The following is an 18236-nucleotide window of genomic DNA, read 5'->3' as shown; positions in this document are numbered from 1 at the left end:
ACAGTGTCAGACTTTATTTTTTTGGGTTCCAAAATCACTGCAGATGGTGATTGCAGCCATGAAATTAAAAGACACTTACTCCTTGGAAGGAAAGTTATGACCAACCTAGTCCATAGGGAATAGTCCTTGTTCCCTCTTGTGGCAGAAATCTTAAGCTTCTCTCTGTCCTGTAAGGCACCAGACCAGAGGCTGACAGGCTCCCTTTTGCTTTTCGAAGGGTAGAGCTAAAGCTCAAGCTTGTGATCTCTCCCTGGCCAGCAGATTTAGGCCAGCTTTCTAAACATGCCCACCGTTTTCTGCCTGAACTTATTCTCATCACCATCAGGAGTGCGTGCAGGGAGGTAAGACACAGGATGGAGGTGTGTAGATGAGGGACATGGACCATTGGCAGTACATGTAAGTCATCTGGGGGGAGTGTGTCCTCAGCAGCTTGTGGGCAGACTTCTAAATGGAGTTTGTGACATTCAGTAGGATCCATGTCCCTTTAAGGTCCTCTGAGAATCCTATCTGCGCTCTCCCAGCCTCTTTCCACCCCCAGTCATGTAGCTCACAACTCAGTACTCTGGATGGAACAAGAGAAAAATGGCTTCTTTGGCACGATCCCACAGTGCTGGGGAAGTTAGGTGCTCATTCACACACTCTCACCTTAACCTGCAGGAGAAATCACTGGCCAAGGAAATGATTCCTTGGCAATGAGGTGTGTCAGTTTGGAGGACAAGTGATGCAGGTACAGTCAAACTGTTCCTCTTAGCCTCTCCATTGTGTTCAAATGTATATTTTTCTGCTCCAACTATGTGCTGGAATTTCTCTTCTGGAAACCTGGACTTCCACAAAACCTCTCATATCTATGAGTGATTGTCTAAGACAGTGTTCTTCAGGGAGAGAGGCCCACTCCTTCCTCATAATCTTTATCATGCCTCCTGGATATGTACAGCTGTCATTTTCTCATATTTATGTCAAGTCAAGTGTTACAAAACAGCTCCAAGCTCCTTCATCCAACTAGTTTGCCTATCCAATATATCCCAAAATTTCTGTTATAGAAACTGTGATACTGTTACTGTTGTCAAATAATTTGGAAAAAAATTAACCAAAAAAAGATAAACAATATATTTTCAGGTCACCCATCTGCAGCCTCTGATAACAGCCTACTTCTAGTTGTCTAACTTGCAGTAAGTATATTCCCCCTTCATGGATCACTGTCTTGTTGTGACAAAGGGGCTTGCATAAGTCAATGAAGCCATGCTGTGCAGGGCCACCCAAGACAGACAGGTCATAATGGAGCGTTCTGACAAAATGTGATCCACTGGAGAAGGGAATGGTAAACCACTCCTGTATATTTGCCATGAAAACCCCATGAACTGCAGAAAAAGGCAAAAAGATATGACACTGAAAGATGAGCCCCCAAGGTTGGAAGGTGTCCCATATGTAATGGGGAAGAGCAGAAGACAACCACTAATAGTTCCAAAAAGAACGAAGCAGCTGGGCCAAAAAGGAAATGACGCTCAGTTGTGGGTGTCTGGTGATGAAAGAAAAACCCAATGCCGAAAAGAACAGTATTGCATAGGAACCTGGAATGTTATGTCCACAAATCAAGGTAAATTGGATATGGTCAAGCAGGAAATGGCAAGAATAAACATTGACATCTTAGCAATCAGTGAATTAAAATGGATGGGAATGGGTAAATTTAATTCAGATGACCATTATATCTACTACTGTGGACAAGAATCATGTAGAAGAAATAGAGTAGCCCTCATAATCAACAGAAGAGTCAGAAATGCAGTACTTGGGTGCAACATCAAAAATGACAGAATGATTTCTGTTCATTTCCAAGGCAAACCATTCAACATCACAGTAATCCAAGTCTATGCCCCAAACACCAAAGCTGAAGAAGCTGAAGTTGATCAATTCTATGAAGACCACAAGACCTCCTAGAACTAACCCCAAAAAAGATATCCTATTCATCAATGGGATTGGAATGCAAAAATAGGAAGTCAAGAGATACCTGGTGTAAAAGGCAAATTTGGCCTTGGAGTACAAAATGAAGCAGGGCAAAGGCTAACAGAATTCTGCCAAGAGAATGCACTGATCACAGCATAACACCCTTTTTCAACAACACAAGAGATGACTTTACACAGGGACATCACCAAATGGACAATACTAAAATCAGGTTTATTATATTCTTTGTAGCTGAAGATGGAGAAGTTGTATACAGTCAGAGAAAGCAAGATCTGAAGTTGACTGTGGCTCAGATCATGAGTTCCTTATAGCAGAATTTAGGCTTAAACTAACAAAAGTGGGGAAAACCTCTAGGCCAGTCAGGTATGACTTAAATTAAATCCCCTATGAATATACAGTAGAGGTGACAAATAGATTCAAGAGATTAGATCTAGTAAACAGAGTGCCTGAAAAACAATGACAGAGGTTCATAATATTTATTGTACAGGAGGCAGTGAACAAAATCATCCCAAAGGAAAAGAAATGCAAAAGTGGTTGTCTGAGGAGGCTTTAGAAATAGCTGAGGAAAGAGGAGAAGTGAAAAGCAAGGGAGAAAGGGAAAGGTACACTCAACTAAATGCAGAGTTCCAGAGAATAGCAAGGAGAGATGAGAAGGCCTTCTTCAATGAACAATGCTAAGAAACACAGGAAAACAACAGAAGGGGAAAGACTAGCGATCTCTTCAAGAAAACTGGAAATGTCAAAGGAATATTTCATCCAAAGATGGGCGCAATAAAGGACAGAAATGGTAAAGACAGAAGCAGAAGAGATGAAGAAGAGATAGCAAGAATACTCAGAAGAACTATGCGAAAAAGATCTTAATGACCCAGATAATCATCATGTGGTCACTCACCCAGAGCCAGACATCCTGGAATGCAAAGTCAAGTGGGCCTTACGAAGCACTGCTGCCAATAAAGCTAGTGGAAGAGATGGAATTCCACAGAGCTATTTCAAATCCTAAAAGATGAAGCTATTAAAGTACTGCATTCAATATGTCAGCAAATTTGGAAAATACAGCAGTGGCCACAGGACTGAAAAAGGTCAATCTTCATCCCAATTCCCAAGAAAGGCAGTATTAAAGAATATTCAAACTATTGTAAAATTGCACTCATCTCCCATGCTAGTAAGGTTATGCTCAAAATCTTTCAAGCTAGGCTTCAGCAGTACGTGAACTGAGAGCTTCCAGATGTTCAAGCTGGGTTTAGAAAAGGCAGAGGAACCTCAGAGATCAAATTCCCAACATCTGCTGGATCAGAGAAAGCAAGGGAGTTCCAGAAAAATATCTACTTCTGTTTCATTAACTAGCTAAAGCCTTTGACTGTGTGGATCATAACAAATTGTGGAAAACTCTTAAAGAAATGGGAATACCAGACCACTTTTACCTGCATCCTGAGAAACCTGTTTTCAGGTCAAGAAGCAACAATTAGAACGTTATATGGAACAACTGACTGGTTCAAAATTGAGAAAGGAGTACAACAAAGCTGTATATTGTCACCCTGTTTATTTAACTTAGATGCAGACTACATCACGTGAAATGCTAAGCTAGGTGAGTTACAAGCTGGAATCAAGATTGTCAGGAGAAATATCAGCAACCTCAGATATGCAGATGATACCACTTTATAGCAGACAGCAAAGAGGAACTAAAGAACCTCTTGATGAAGGTGAAAGAGGAAAGTGAAAAAGCCAGCTTAAAACTCAGTCTTAAAAAAACTAAGCTCATGGCATCCGGTCCCACCACTCCATAGCAAATAGAAGTGGGAAAGGTGGAAGCATTGACAGATTTCCTCTTCTTGGGCTCTAAAATTACTGTGGATGGTGACTGCAATTAAGAAATTAGAAGACAGTTGCTTCTTGGCAGGAAAGCTACAACAAACCTAGACAGTATATTAAAAAGCAAAGACATCATTTTGCCAACAAAGGTCCATATAGTTAAGGCTACAGTCCATGGGGTCACTAAGAGTTGGACGTGACTGAGCGACTTCACTTTCACTTCTCTCTTTCATGCATTGGTGAAGGAAATGGCAACCAACTCCAGTGTTCTTGCCTGGAGAGTCCCAGGGACGGGGGAGCCTGGTGGGCTACTGTCCATGGGGTCGCACAGAGTCGGACACGACTGAAGCGACTTAGCAGCAGCAGCAGCATGGTCTTTCCAGTAGTTACGTATGGATGCAAAAGCTGGACCATAAATAAGATTGAGCACTGAAGAATTGATGTTTTCGAATTGTGGTGCTGGGGAAGACTCTTGAGAGTCCTTTGGACAGCAAGGACACCAAACCAGTCAATCTTAAAGGAAATCAACCCTGAATACTCGTTGGAAGGACTGATGCTGAAGCTCCAATATTTTTGCCACCTGATGCAAACAGCTGACTCATTGGAAAAGACCCTGACACTGGGGAAGATTGAGGACAGGAGGAGAAGAGGGCGACAGAGGATGAGATGATTGGATGGCATCACTGACTCAATGGACATGAATTTGAGCAAACTCCAGGAGATGGCGAGGGTTAGGGTAGCCTGGTGTGCTGCAGTCCACCACGTTGCAAAGAGTTGGACAAGACTTGGTGATGCAATAGAAAAGTATATTCACTTTCATCTGTTGTTTGATCTAACTTTCTTCCTGTTTTCACCATGCTACACTTATCTTCCCGATTCCTTTCTTTTTCAAAGTCTCTGTCTTACAGTGTTATATATTCATGGGTACTGGATTATATGTTAAATTATATTGAAATCCTTTATTCATTTGTATCTTTATAGGCTCCATTGCCCCAAACTGAAATTTCTTCTCTATTCTCCCCATATTCAAACCATGTATCTTTTAATGTTTTCCTTATGTACTGTTTCCATTATAAAGATCTTGGCATCCCTCTTCCTATTCATCCATCCATCCACCCAGGTCTCACCCCATACTGAATTTTGAGAGCTCTGAGTACCGCATTTATTAGATCACCTGGAATCTTATCATATGTGCATGTCTTGCTCTCTGTTGTGTGTTGAATGGTGATGCCACAGAAGATATGCCTATGTCCTAATCCCTGGACCCTGTGAATACGAGCTTATATGGAAAAAAATTCTTTGCTGATATAATTAATTCAAGGACCCTGAAATGCGATCATCCTGGATTACCTTGGTAGGTCCTAAATCAAATGACAAATGTCCTTACAAGACACAGAACAGGAGACACAAGAGGAGGAGACGAAGGCATACACAAGCTAAGGGATGCCTAGAGCCACCTGTAGCTGGAAAAGGATGAAGGAGTCTCTTCAAGAGCCTTTGAGTGGGGTTCAGGATTGGGAACTCATGTACACCCATGGCAGATTCATGTCAATGTATGGTAAAACCAATACAGTATTGTAAAGTAAAAAATAAAATAAAATAAATTTAAAAAAAATAAAAAATAAAAGGCAAAAAAAAAAAAAGAGCCTTTGGAAGGAATGTAGCCCTGCTGACACCTTGATTCTGTACTTCTGGCGTCTAGAACTGTGAGACAAATAGACTTTTGTTGTTGTTGGTAATTTGTTAAGGCAGCCACAAGAAATTAGAAATTCAAATGACCAGCTCTTACCTCTTTGTATGTGATCTTTCCTCTACCTGGAGAAAAGTAGCCAGAACAGAGAAGCCGAAACAGAAAGAAAGAACACCAAGACCTGAGTTGAATTCGCCCCATTTCAGAATGGCCATCCCTTACTAGCTGGCTCTCTTCTCTAAATCAGGGACATGTGCCATTCCCCCAGAGAGTGACTGTGAAGTTTCCACGTGGAAATGGCTGGGGAGGCTGACACGAAGAAACCCCCTTCCCCTGTGTCTGCAGCTCTTCCATGTGCTCACTCACTGCTGCTGTTTTGTGACTTGTTTCTCTATCGAAGTGACAGGATAAGGTCTCACCTATGTGGGCAGAGGACAGAGTCCCTTTGAAAAGTGTGTGGTCATTCTAGGGTTAATCATGAGGAAGAGGCAAGTCCTAGACATGAAGTCATAATTTGGAAAGCAAGCTGCAGGCAGTCTCTCTGGAGTTGGGATTTTGATATAGCGGCCTCCTTTCGGTTTCCCCAAATAGCCATGTTCTTTTTTGTTTTAGGCTTCTGTATTTGCTATTCTCTCTAGCCAGAACATTCTTTCCCCAGCTAACGTCTATCCTGAGTCTGAGTTCTGAAAAGCACCCTTCTATGACTAACTAGATTAGACCAGGACCCTTGAAATACTGCCCTTAGCACAATGCCCTCCTCCTCAGAAGCATGCATCACCTTTGCATCTTGTTCAATATTCTGACTCATTTGGTGTTACACTGCAGGTTCCATGGGCAAGAATGTGCCCATCTAGATCACTTTCCTTCCCCTGCAGCAGAGAGTAGAGCACCCTCCCCATCCCCACCCCCACCAACTTCAGATGAGGGAAGTGAGCCTAAGGTCACATTCTATGGTTAGAGTTATTCTCCAGTGGTCCCTGCCCCCAGCCTTCAGTTAAGCCTCATTCATATTTTCTGAGGCCAACTGTGGCCAGACACACAAGTGAGCAACACCCCTGAGGCTTGTAGTCACCCTCAGGATTATCCCAGGGGAGGGTGAGTCTCTGTCAGGGGCCAGGGCTATCACAGCCACCCCTTCCCATGGGGAGTCTCTCTTATTAATACTCCTGGCCTTGACAATTTGGACATGAATTTATTCAAATGCCAACCAGTGAATTTCTTTATAACAGAAAATGTCAAATTCACATGAGAGATGACTATGGTGCAACAGGGCCACCAACCTAGGACTTGGTAAAATGTGGACTAGATCAGGCAGAAGCGATGGGGGGCATCTATACCTATGTGCCAGGGCTTCCCAGGTGGTGCCAGTGGTAAACAACCTGCCTGCCAATGAAGATAGACATAAGAGATGTGGGTTCTGTCCATGGGTCAGAAATATCCCCTGGAGGAGGGCATGACAACCCACTCCAGTCTTCTTGCCTGGAGAATCCCATGGACAGAGGAGCCTGGCAGGCTGCAGTCCATAGGGTTGCAAAGAGTTGAACATAACTGAAGTGACTTAGCATGAACGCATGCACACCTGTGTGCACTTGTGAAGGCTGAGTTACGGGAGATGCTGAATGTAATGGAAGCAGTGACTTGGAACTTCAGGCATCTCCTGAAAAGATAAGCCAGTGGGATCACAGAGAGACAGAGGTCAACTGAAAAAAAGCAAGACCACAGAGGGGCGCATCAGATTCCTTGAAGAACCCAGCAGTCCAAGTAATTGGAATAAGGTGGCACGCGAGCCTGACTAGAGCCCAGAGAGAGAAGGTGCAATGGGCACACGATTACCACCAGCACTCAGGTTACCCAAAAGAGGGGCCCAAGTTGGACTTTTCTAGAAAAAGTTCCACATGTTGCTAATGCTTCTGGGATGAAAGCATTTTTCACCTCATCCACTTTGGGATCAATCTTCCACCAAAGGCTCACATGTTAAACATCTGATTGGCCACATAGAACAAATTGTAGCATAGGAGGCAATAAATGTTTAGCTCAGAAAATTGGACAGTTATAATTTATATTCACTCCTATTTTCTCCATCTTGGGATAGTTCACTCATCCTAATTAACATGGAAGTGGGGATAACACTCACCACCCTCCTGCTCAGCTAGCAGCTTCTCCCACCCATGTGTCTCCAGCTGGAAACTCATTCCCTCCCAAATCCCAACTGAGAAAACCAGCTAAAAGAGGTCTTCTCTCCCCCTGCCAGTTAACAAGGAAATCCCTCAGGGTTGGGAAGGATGGGAGAAGTCAGGAGACAGACCAGGCCAGATCACCTCCCATCGTTCAGCAGCAGGGGATTGACTGGAGGCCAGGCCTCTGGTCTCTGAGGCTGATTTACACCAAATTCTTGGCTTTAAAGAAGCTCTTGAGGCGCTGCATCTGCCAGATGCCGGTGGCCACAAGGATGAGGGTCTGCAGGATGGACCACCACAGCACCCTCTGATTGGTGCTCTTGCTGGTCTGCCGGAAGTGCTCCTCTTGCCGCTGTGAGAAGGGGAGAAGGAGGAAGGCATGTTGCTAGAACAGAACTGACCTCCAGGGGAAAAGCTGAAAGAGCCACTCCCTGGGAGGTTACACGTCTGCTGTCCCAATTGGGCCCAGCCTCACCCTCTGGTATTCCTGCTCCTTCTGGACCTTCTCCACCTGCTCTACCAGCTGCTGTATGCGCAGATGCAGCAGGGTCAGCTTGTCATTGGCCGCAAGTTCCGTATAATCATTGGTGTGTTCATCCAACAGCATGTCCAAGTGAATGGCCTGAGGAGCAGAGGAGCCAAGGGTTGGAGGTCAGGGAGCACCTGCAGGAAACCCAGCTTCCACACACTAGGCTGGGCCTGACTGAACTGAGCAGTTCATTTCCTCACAGTGATGTGGGAGCAGCCCTGCTCCAGGTGCCAAAATCCCAGATCAAGGCCCTGCTTGCATGGAGTTCCAAGTCCAAAAGACAGAAGGGACTGAAAAAATGTGCAGAGAAACCAAGGTGTGACTCAGTGTTTGAGACAGCCAGCTTCTAGGAGATCTGTGTCAGTGGGAGGTGGTAACGAAGAGCCTGGGAGCATTCAGCTGCCGGACAGCTCTGAATCTCACATTAGAAGCTTGGGCTTCATTCTAGAGATGGCAGGGGGCCTAGGGATGATTTTAAGTCCAAGTGGCTCCCTCCTGGGTCCCCTCTCATTCTTCAGGAACTGTTTTCTGTAGGCTTACTCCATGGAAAGCCCAGCCCTCGTCAAGAGGCACCACCTACAGACCCCTTCTCACCCCAGGGACTGAGACACTGAGGACTGGTGATGTTCTGCTCCATACTCACCAGTTTGCCATCATAGAAGAGGGCGAACCGGATGGACTTGAGGTGAAGGCAGACCTCGTGCTCTCCTGGCGACTGGGAGGTGAAGGTGAAGCTGCCCCGAGGGCCTGGGGTATCCCAGGTTCTGACCCTCACTGGCCAGACCAGGAAGGAGGATGTGAGAGAAAAGGCATCGGTCCGGGTTCGAAAATCTCAGATCCCAGCACTGCCAATACAGTACAGTACTCTACAGTTTGCAAGGAGCGTGGCCTTCTTTGAGCCCTCCTGCCTATGAGGAGATGGTCCCTCGTCTAAGAAACGGAGGGCTAAGGAGGGCTAGGCATTGAAGCTGGAGACCGCGGAGGGCAGGGGCGGGTGAAGGGGGCGGGGCTGCATGGAGTCAAGGCCTGCTTCACTTCGTTCTCAGGGTCCTTCACAAACACGAACAAACTGATCCACTGCGGGGAGGGCTGGTACTTTTCCATAGCAGGATTGTATAGCTCGGTCTTGTAGTTACCTAATGGAGAGGCAGCCTGGATGCATCTCCCATCCACAGTCAGATGCATCTCCATCCACAGAGCCCACCAGGGACTTTTGGTCACAGGGGTGGTGGTGGGCGGAGGAACAGGAAGATCTGGTCTGATTGTGGGGCCTGACCACAGCCCTCTGCCTCTCTCTTCCCCTCTCCAACCCTGCTTTTCTGCTGTTACCCGGATCTGGATCAGTCTAGCCTCCTCCGTGTGCCCAACCCTTGCACAGGCAATGGAGAGGGTGCTTTGACCAAACAGCTGTCCGCCTGTTTCCCATCCGTGCCCTCCCCGGGGCCTGAGCTGATCCCGCGGGCCCCATCTCCCATTCCCTCTCAGGGCTCTGGGTGTGGGTAGGGCAAAGCCCGGACTGGCGGCGTTCGCGCACCTATGACCACGGTGCCATCGGGGATCTCCTGAATGAAGCACTTCTCCTCCAGCTCACGGACCTCGAGGTAGAACGCGCCCCCGCCGCCCGCCAGCGGCAGCAGCTGCCACAGCAGCAGCGGCAGGGCCAATCCGGCTGCCCTCGCTCGGCCCCATCCCAGCCCGGGACCGGCGCGAGGCCCAGGGCCTCGTGTCCCGCAGGCCCCCGCCGCCTTCCCAGGCGAGTCCGAGGTCTCTGCGTCCCGCCTGCGGAGACTGCGAACTAGCGCACAGACCGAATCCCAGGAGCGCCAGCGCGGCCCCGCCACAGGCGCGTTCCCGCGAACCCGCGTTGCAAATGGGCCCCGCGAGCTCCCAGCCTGCCAGTAAGGCGCTCTAGAACGCTTTCCTTGCCTTACCTCGCTTAATGCTCGCAGAAACCCAAGGAAGCAGGTGCTCTTAGCGCCATCTTGTTGATGTGGTAACTGAGCCGCAGAGAGAGGAAGGAAGGAGACTGCCCTCTGAAACTTGCAGAGCAGTTGCCAGAGATGGGTGACTGCACCTAAACCTCAAGGAGGTTAGAAGTGATGGTAGACGGAATGGTGAGACAGAATGAGAACTGCATACAAGCCCTGTGGAATTCAGAGGCTGAGAGGGTAGTTCAGGAAAGGGAGGTAGAAACGTCCCTTCTATGGAAGGGTAAGTTTGACTCAGGGCTTCGCAGGTGGAGCAGTGGTAAAGAATCTGCCTGCCAGTGCAGAAGAGGGAGGAGACACAGGTTCAGTCTCTGGGTCGGGAAGATCCCCTGGAGGAGGGCGTGGCAACCCATTCCAGTATTCCAGCCTGGAGAATCCCACGGAGAGGCGCCTGGTGGGCTACCGTCCATAGGATCGCAAAGAATCGGACACGACTGAAGCTACTTAGCAAACACTCAAGTTTAACTCGAGCTCTGAAAAATGGTTAAATCTCCCTGAGCATCGAGGGAGCAAGAACCACTTAGGTGCAAAGACCTAGAATTACCTAGCAGCAGTAGACAGGTAAGGTACTAGAAAGTTTATGGGAGGGAGGAGGTAAATTGGGCCAAATCACTGAGGGGTCAGGAGCTGCCAGGCCCACTTGCACAGGTGGGACCCTTTATCCAGTGGGACCAAAAGAAGAGATTGTGGGTGAGCCTGCAGAGTGAAAGAAGGCATCAGGAATGCAACTGGAAAAGGAAAGGGAATATACAACTGAAAGGTGTGGGAGAATGGGGCCAACATGACAGGATAGGGGTCCAGGAATAGCAAATCTCAAGAATTCCAAAGCTCACAGTGCCCTGAGTAGGCAGTAGAGACCCAAGTGTCAATATAAAGCAGTAATCTATCCAGGTGATGGGATGAAGTCCTCCACTATCTCGTACTTGGTAATAATACATACTCATTGGTTTATTCAGCAGTATAAAATAATGATGAAAATAATAATATTCTTTTATTCTTCTGTGCCAGCCACTGTTTTAAGCACTTTTAAGTGTATTAACTAAATTAATATTTTTAAAACTTTATAAGGTAGACTCTAATGGGATTCCAATTTAACAGATGGAGAAACAGTGGCAAAGAAAAGTTGAGTAATACTTTCCCAAGGTCATCCAGCTGATAAGCAGCAGACATTTGCTCACACAAGCTCTGGGCAAGACGTTACAATGCATACTGGACAAAAAGATGAATAAAACCTGTCTCCTTCCCTCTAATAGCTCACTGAAAAGCAAAGGATCAATGTCAATACAGTATTTTAAGATTAATGATATGTTTAAGTTACCAGAAATTGTCCCCTCACTTTAGCAGTGTGGCCCGTTGATAATTCTAGGGGAAAGTTTTTGTTCCTTCATTGGGAATGGTCTTTAACAAAAATGGCAGATGCAAGTGTTAACAAAGGCAAACACTTTAGAAAGGTCAATTAAGACAACAACTGAAAAGCATCAGTTGGATTTAGAAACTAATTGTTCACAAAGGGCATTCACCAGGAGCTGGGAGCAGGGATGATGATGATTCAGGGTTTGGGAGACTGAGTGAGGTGCTGTCCACGGTCCTGAATCGTGATTGCCGGTATCTTTGTCTGCCTTAAAGGACTGGTTGGTTTTGTTTTTTGTTGTTGTTTTTATATAAATTTTCCAATCCCTCATGAACCAATGATCTTGTAAAACAAAATTTAAAAAAATGAAACATTATGTGTTTGGATGTCACATCAATGTTAAATTTTTGCGAAAGTTTCTAAACACTCAATTTCTGTACTTTATCTCTTTGAAGATCTATAACAAATGCTAATGGACCAACACTAGCCCACAGTGAGTAGTACTGTTTCATAGCCAGTGGTCAGACTGCCCACAGAAATCTTCTAAAGGGACAAAAGTGTAAACTTATTAGGGGCTGCAGAGACAGGCATGTAAGAAGACAGCACACCAGCAGGATTTCAAAGTCAAGAATTCTGATGTTGGAAATGGTGACGTGGTTTCCAAGTGGCAAAAGTATTGTTTTGATGATAAAACCCGTTTTTAAGTGATGACAGGATTGAGAATATAAGAGCAGTGAGGGATTCTCCCACTTGACAGTGATCTCATTCCACACTGCCAAGACCACTGAACCTGGGTGTCATTTGTGAGGTTAAAGGAGATATTGGGGGAACTACATCTACTTGCCCTATCTTGGGTTCCCCCAAGATCTAGTCTCTACAGGCCTCTACTATGCGCTGGGCCCTTTTTAAGGGATGTCTGAAACCCCCATTGCTGCCCTCTTTTCCACTTGCCTAATTCCTATTCACCCTTTCAATGCAGCGACACTTTCTTAGGTGTTTCTAATCCTGGGTTCCTTGGGGCTTTGTATTAACCATGTTGAATTACAGTTGTTCATTCACACTAAAGTCCCTTGGGACTGATGGCTAGAAGGGATAAAGACAGGTTTCTGCCACAAATTTATCTCTGTGCTTGCCATAGCCTAGCAAAAATCCAGGAGCAGCATGATTGTGTGATGGATGTTTGGTTAGAGAAAGGGAAGAGAGACGAAGGAAAGAAAGAAGAAAAGTATGGAGAGAAAGGAAGGGGAATAGAAAGGGGAAAAAGAAAGAGAAATTGGAGAGAGAAAGAGAGAAGAGGGAAAGGACGAAGGGGGAAAGAAGAAAGAAAGGATGAAGGAGGTGGGAGAGAAAGAAGGAAGAAGAGCAATAAGAGTCATAAGCACTGGAAAAGCCAAAATCTCCATATCTGATGCCTGGCCTTTCTTGTGATGTCCCCTCCTCATTATTCCCATTAGGCATCTCAAGCTGAGGATGGTGGGGGTGAGGCTTATCAGGGTCACAATGTCCTGCAGCTAAAATCGGAGCTTCCATGTGCAATTGTGCTCTGGTGTTGGGTGGATTCTGTTGGTTTGCTGGTGACCTCTACTTCATCCCCAGGGTACCACAGTGTCACTGTCCCTTCTTATGGTCCAGTGGCCTCTACATTCTTCTTCCTCCCTGGCCTGTGAGAAAATAGTCTTTGTTTCCATCTCCACAAAGGAATTTCCTATGTGTTTTCTTTCCCTGTGCTTTCTGTCCCAGAACACCGAGGCACTGAAGGGCGTGTACGTGCTGAATCCAGGGACATCAAGAACAGTATCAGTCTGGATCTGGAATCAGCTACACTTCTTGATTCAGATACCCCCTGCTCCCAGGCTGACATTGATCCCTCTGACAGTATTCTTCTACTCCTGGTGAGTTTTCTCACTGTCTTCCTTTCTAGTCCATCTTTCCTCAGGGATTCAGGCAATCCATCTCACAGGTATGTGCCTGGCTTAGTCCTCCCTCCTTCCTGCACTGCAGGGGTTCCTACAATGAGGGCAAATCAAAGGGAGTGCCTGGGCTGTGTCTCAGTTCCTGAGAATCGGGAAACCATTGATCCCAGGACTCAGAGGGCAACTAGAGGTAGTGTGGCCAGAAACAATATACTTAAGTAACACACTTAAGTCCCAGCTCTACTCCAGCCAAAATGTCATTATACTTTTCCAAAGTAAAATGTTTGCAGCATCCTCAAAGTTCTCCACCATCTTCTGAACATCTTTTCTGGATGATTAAAGAAATGCACAGACTTGGCTGAGGTACCAGGACTTCTCTCTGGGCTTTGTTTTAACCAAGGGCAAACCCTCTCCCCTCATGCCTGAATCTGTATAAATGAACCTGGACATGGGATGCAGCTTTCTCAGACATCATCTACTGCTCATAACCCTCTCTGTCAAGTTCCCTAACTGGCAACCACTCCTGCCCTTGTCTGAAGACTTCCTCTTCAGTCTTTCATACAAATGGGAAACCCCATTCTTTAGGTTCAAAGATCATTCATTGTCTATAATGAGATAGAGCCCAGGGGAAAGGTGGAGGGAGGAGAGAGGAGGAAGATGGCAAATGCAGACAGTGATGCTTCCTTACTTCCAATTTCTCCCTCTTTCTTCTCCTCTATTTTCTCCTCTCTCTCCCATAGCACTTCCCACCTCTCTCTTCTGTTTTTAAAATGTAGGTTTTACTATTCTTTAGGCGTGGTGAGGCCTAAAGATAGGAGATGATTGCTATTGAAAGGATAGTTTGGGGACTTCCCTGGCAGTCCAGTGGTTAAGACTCCATGCTTCCTCTGTAGGGGATGCGGGTTCAATTCCTGATTGGGGAACTGAGATCCCTCATGGACCTTGGTGTGGCAAAAAAAGAAAAAGAAGAAGGATGAAAGAAAGAAAGAAAAGATAGTTTATTACTCACAGTTCTCAAGAGGACTGGTTATACCACATCACGCAGGGGCACGTGGGGAAACACCAGGGTTGGTGGAGGCAGGAGTGAGGGGAAATCGTGGGGAAAAGCTTCTATTGTGGTTTCCAGGGGAAGGAGTGGGTGATTGGTTAGTTTGAATAATTTCAGCAGTCTCTGTGGTGTTTTGGCTTTCATTGGTTGTCTGGTATCTGACCATGGGGTGATTAGGACAGGAGAAAGACTAGTTTGGCACATGAGAGTTCAATAAAGATGGTGGCAGAGGGCGGGTGGTGGTGGTGGTGGTGCTGGTATGGGCTTTGGATTAGTTCTTTTGCATCTGAAAGATGCCCTCTGAGTGGAGTTCTTTGCTATTTCTAAGAACTGGCTCATCCTGGGAGGGGCAATGAGGGAACAGATGCCAGCGCACCAGGACCACAGAAAATAAGAAAATATGCTTAATACATTCCCAACCAGAGTCTGCACCACTGGGTCTCCAAAAGGTCATGGCAGCATTCTCATCCCAGCTACACTGAAGGCTTTACAAACCAGGAGATGGAGGACAGAGTGGAAAGGCAAGAGTAGAAAAGTGGGTCACAGTCCCGTCTTCTCTTGGACTGGAGTGGAGCAGCTTGGGGCTGAGGTTAAGAGGAAAGTAAGACAGTTGGGTTTCTGCGGCTGCCACTGCCAGAATACTGCTATAACAAACCTGGTAAGTCCCAGTTATACCCAATCTGGTAAGCCCCAATCATGTTTCTAGCTTTGAATAACAATTTCAAATGACATAAGGTGGGTTCTGGTCTCCATCCTTCTCCATCCCCATCCTTAAAACTAGGATTCAACAGTCTGGACTAGCTCTCATTAGTTGATCATATGAGCTTGTACCTTGCTTCCCGTCTCTGGTGCTCAGATTTTCCTGCCCCTAGGGCTGATCCAGATGAGGGCTCAGCCACTGTGCGGCTTGCTGGTCCATGCTGCAGAACTCTCTGCCTCTCAGGGCTTATGTCAATCACTCCATCCTACAGTTCCCAAGTGTGTAGATACTTGTTGGTTGAATAGGCACTGCCACCACCGGAGAGGAGAAAGGGAACCCCAGGACTGCTCCCTGAGTGTGGGAGAGGTGGCACTGGTGTTTGCTTCTCAGGAAACACCTGAGAAGCAAGGACCTCCTCCTGGGGGAGTTTCTGTCTTAAGAATAGTTGGATGGAATTAAAGTGAAGTAAGTTCTTCAGTTACCATTAACACTGATTGATGTTATTTGATCTCTAGTTTCCCTGTTCCCTTGAGTGTATGTCAAGAATAAACTCCATACTTGTGTCCCAAATCTCTCTTTTTCTCTCTCTCACACACACATTGGATGTACATATTAAAAAAACAATGTATGTGGTGGAACTGGGTCTTAGTTGCAGCATGCAAGATTTTGATCTTTGTTGCAGCATACAGGATCTTTAGTGTGAACGCTTAGTTGTAGCAAGTGGGATCTATTTCCCTGCCCAGGGATTGAACTCTGCATTGGTAAGATCCCCTGGAGGAGGGCATGACAACCCACTCCAGTATTTTTGCCTGCAGAATCCTTTGGACAGAGGAGCCTGGCAGGCTACAGTCCATAGAGGTGCACAGAGTCGAATACAACTGAAGTGACTTATCGTGCATGCATGCATGAGAGCGTGGAGTCTTAACCACTGGACTAGCAGGGAAGTCCTTGGATATACATAGTTGAACATGCATATTCTCCTACTGCTGCCTTCTTTACTTTCCCTGTATTATTTAATCCCTTATGAACGTTTTCCTTGTTACTGTTAAGATTCCCATCTCTGAGTGCTCTCCAAGCTGTAGCCCTGGATTTAGGAAGCCTGTTTGGGACACGAAGCCTGTCTCCTGCTTTGACTATGTCAGTGCTCAGTGGGGAAGATTTCCAGCAAGACTGATAAACGTCTGGATAGAAACTGTTTACTTTTTCTACACTGCTACAGAAACAGAATGTGCCAAGAGTTGTCCACTTCTTGATAGTCCAATTCTTAATGTGAAGGCTCTGACTCAAGAACTCAGAGGAAACCAACGGAACATACCAGAGAGTGTGTCAGACTAAAAGCACAGAGCCGGGTGACAGCATAGCTTGGGAAGTATGACAGGTGTGTGAGATGTAGAGATATTCCTTTCTTCATCTCTCAAGAAACTTCCTGTAACAGCGCTTTAGCAAAACTGAAATTTTAAATTTAACCATGGTAAAAGATTGAAAGATTTCCTTCTAGAATCAGAAACAAGGCAAAATGTCTATTCTCACCACCTTACTCAGCAGCACCTCAGAAGCTGTAACAGCTGCAATAAGGCTGAAAGAAGAAATGAGAAGCATGCAGATTGGAAAAGAAGAAACAAAACTATCCCTATTTGTAGATGACTTGATTGTACAGATGGAAAATCTCAAGGAATCTACAAAGAACTAACAAATGAGTTTAGCAATTTGCAAAATATAAGAGCAACACAAAGAAATTAAGCACATTGCTATGTATTAATAATAAACATAAACCAAAATTTAAAATGTAATACCATTTACAATCATGCCAAAGGAAATTACTCAGGTAAGATCTAAACAAACCATGTACAGGATCTGATTGCCAAAAGTTACAAAATCCTGATGATAGAAATCAAAGAAGACCCAAATAAATGTAGAGACATACTGTATTTGTGTACCAAAACACTCAGCATAGTAAAGATGGCAATTCTTTCCAAATTAATATTCAGGTTTAACACAAATCCTATTAATATCTCCTGAAGAAGGAAATGGCAGCCCACTCCAGTATTCTTGCCTGGGAAATACCATGGACAGAGGAGCCCAGCAGGCTACAGTCCATGGGGTTGTACAGAGTAAGTTAAGTCGCTCAGTTGTGTCCGACTCTTTGCGACCCCATGGACTGTAGCCCACCAGGCTCCTCCGTCCATGGGATTCTCCAGGCAAGAATACTGGAGTGGGTTGCCATTTCCTTCTCCAGGGGATCTTCCTGACCCAGGGATCGAACCCAGGTCTCCCGTATTAGAGGCAGACACTTTAACCTCTGAGCCACCAGGGAATATAGTGTAAAGAGTAGGACACAACTTATCAGCTAAACAAAAACAATCAAGATGATAGCAATAAAGGCTATGTGGTATTGGTAGAAAGATAAACAAATAGCTCAATGGGACAGAACAGAGAACCCAGAAATAGGCCAACAGAAGCCATTCTGATTTTTGACAAAGATACAAAGAAGTTTGATGGAAGAAAGATATATTTTTTTAAAAGGACTTTATTTTTAAATGCAGTTTTAGGTTCACAGCAAAAATGAATCAAAAGTACAGAAAGTTCCTTGCCCAGAGCATGCACAGCCTCCCCACTGTCAACATCCTGCACAAAAGTAGTACGTTTGTTATAACCAACTAAAGTACATCAACACACCATTTCCACCCACAGTCTATAGTTTACATTAGGTGTTTCTATTGGAACTATGCCTTCTATGATTTTGGACAAATGTATGATGACATGTATCCATCATTATAGTATCACACATAATAGATTCAATGCCCTAAGAGTTCTCTGTGCTCTGCCTATTTATCCTGCCTCCACCCCTCACCTCACTCCTAGCAATCATTGATCTTTTTTCTTTTTTTAAATATTTATTTATTTGGCTGTGCTGGTTCTTAGTTGCAGCATGTGGGATCTAGCTTCCTGACCGGGGATTGAACCCAGATCCCCTGAGTGAGGGGCACAGAGTCTTAGCCACTGGACCACCAGGGAAGTCCACAACCACTGATCTTTTTATTGTCTCCAGTTTTCCCTTTTCCAATGATAGTTTAT

At 45.5% G+C, this 18236-nt stretch overlaps 1 protein-coding gene across 1 annotated transcript; it reads right to left on the bottom strand.

Moving 5' to 3' along the window:
• Nucleotides 1-6627: 6627 nt before the first annotated feature.
• LOC120864535 (transmembrane emp24 domain-containing protein 9-like) lies at nucleotides 6628-15159 on the bottom strand. The gene is made up of 5 exons (XM_040241598.1): nucleotides 15117-15159; nucleotides 9696-9956; nucleotides 9154-9297; nucleotides 8805-8992; nucleotides 6628-7984 (listed from the first exon to the last, which is right to left on the bottom strand). Exons 1-5 carry the CDS (start codon nucleotides 15157-15159, stop codon nucleotides 7835-7837), a joined length of 786 nt encoding a protein of 261 aa, XP_040097532.1. The 3' UTR covers nucleotides 6628-7834.
• Nucleotides 15160-18236: the final 3077 nt, after the last annotated feature.

This window comes from Oryx dammah, unplaced genomic scaffold, assembly GCF_014754425.2.
Source record: "Oryx dammah isolate SB20612 unplaced genomic scaffold, SCBI_Odam_1.1 HiC_scaffold_5, whole genome shotgun sequence".
Lineage (NCBI taxonomy): Eukaryota > Metazoa > Chordata > Mammalia > Artiodactyla > Bovidae > Oryx > Oryx dammah.
This window is presented reverse-complemented; position numbering and strand designations above follow the sequence as displayed.

What these genes read in the sequence shown, in the direction of transcription:
- LOC120864535 (XM_040241598.1), bottom strand. Translation starts at nt 15,159, where the DNA reads ATGATTGGGGCTTACCAGATTGGGTATAACTGGGACTTACCAG. An exon ending in CAGCCCCGCCCCCTTCACCC is followed by an intron (nt 8,993 to 9,153) that starts GCCCCTGCCCTC and finishes CTGGGATCTGAG; the next exon opens with ATTTTCGAACCCGGACCGAT. An exon ending in TCTTCTATGATGGCAAACTG is followed by an intron (nt 7,985 to 8,804) that starts GTGAGTATGGAG and finishes CCCTTCTCACAG; the next exon opens with CGGCAAGAGGAGCACTTCCG.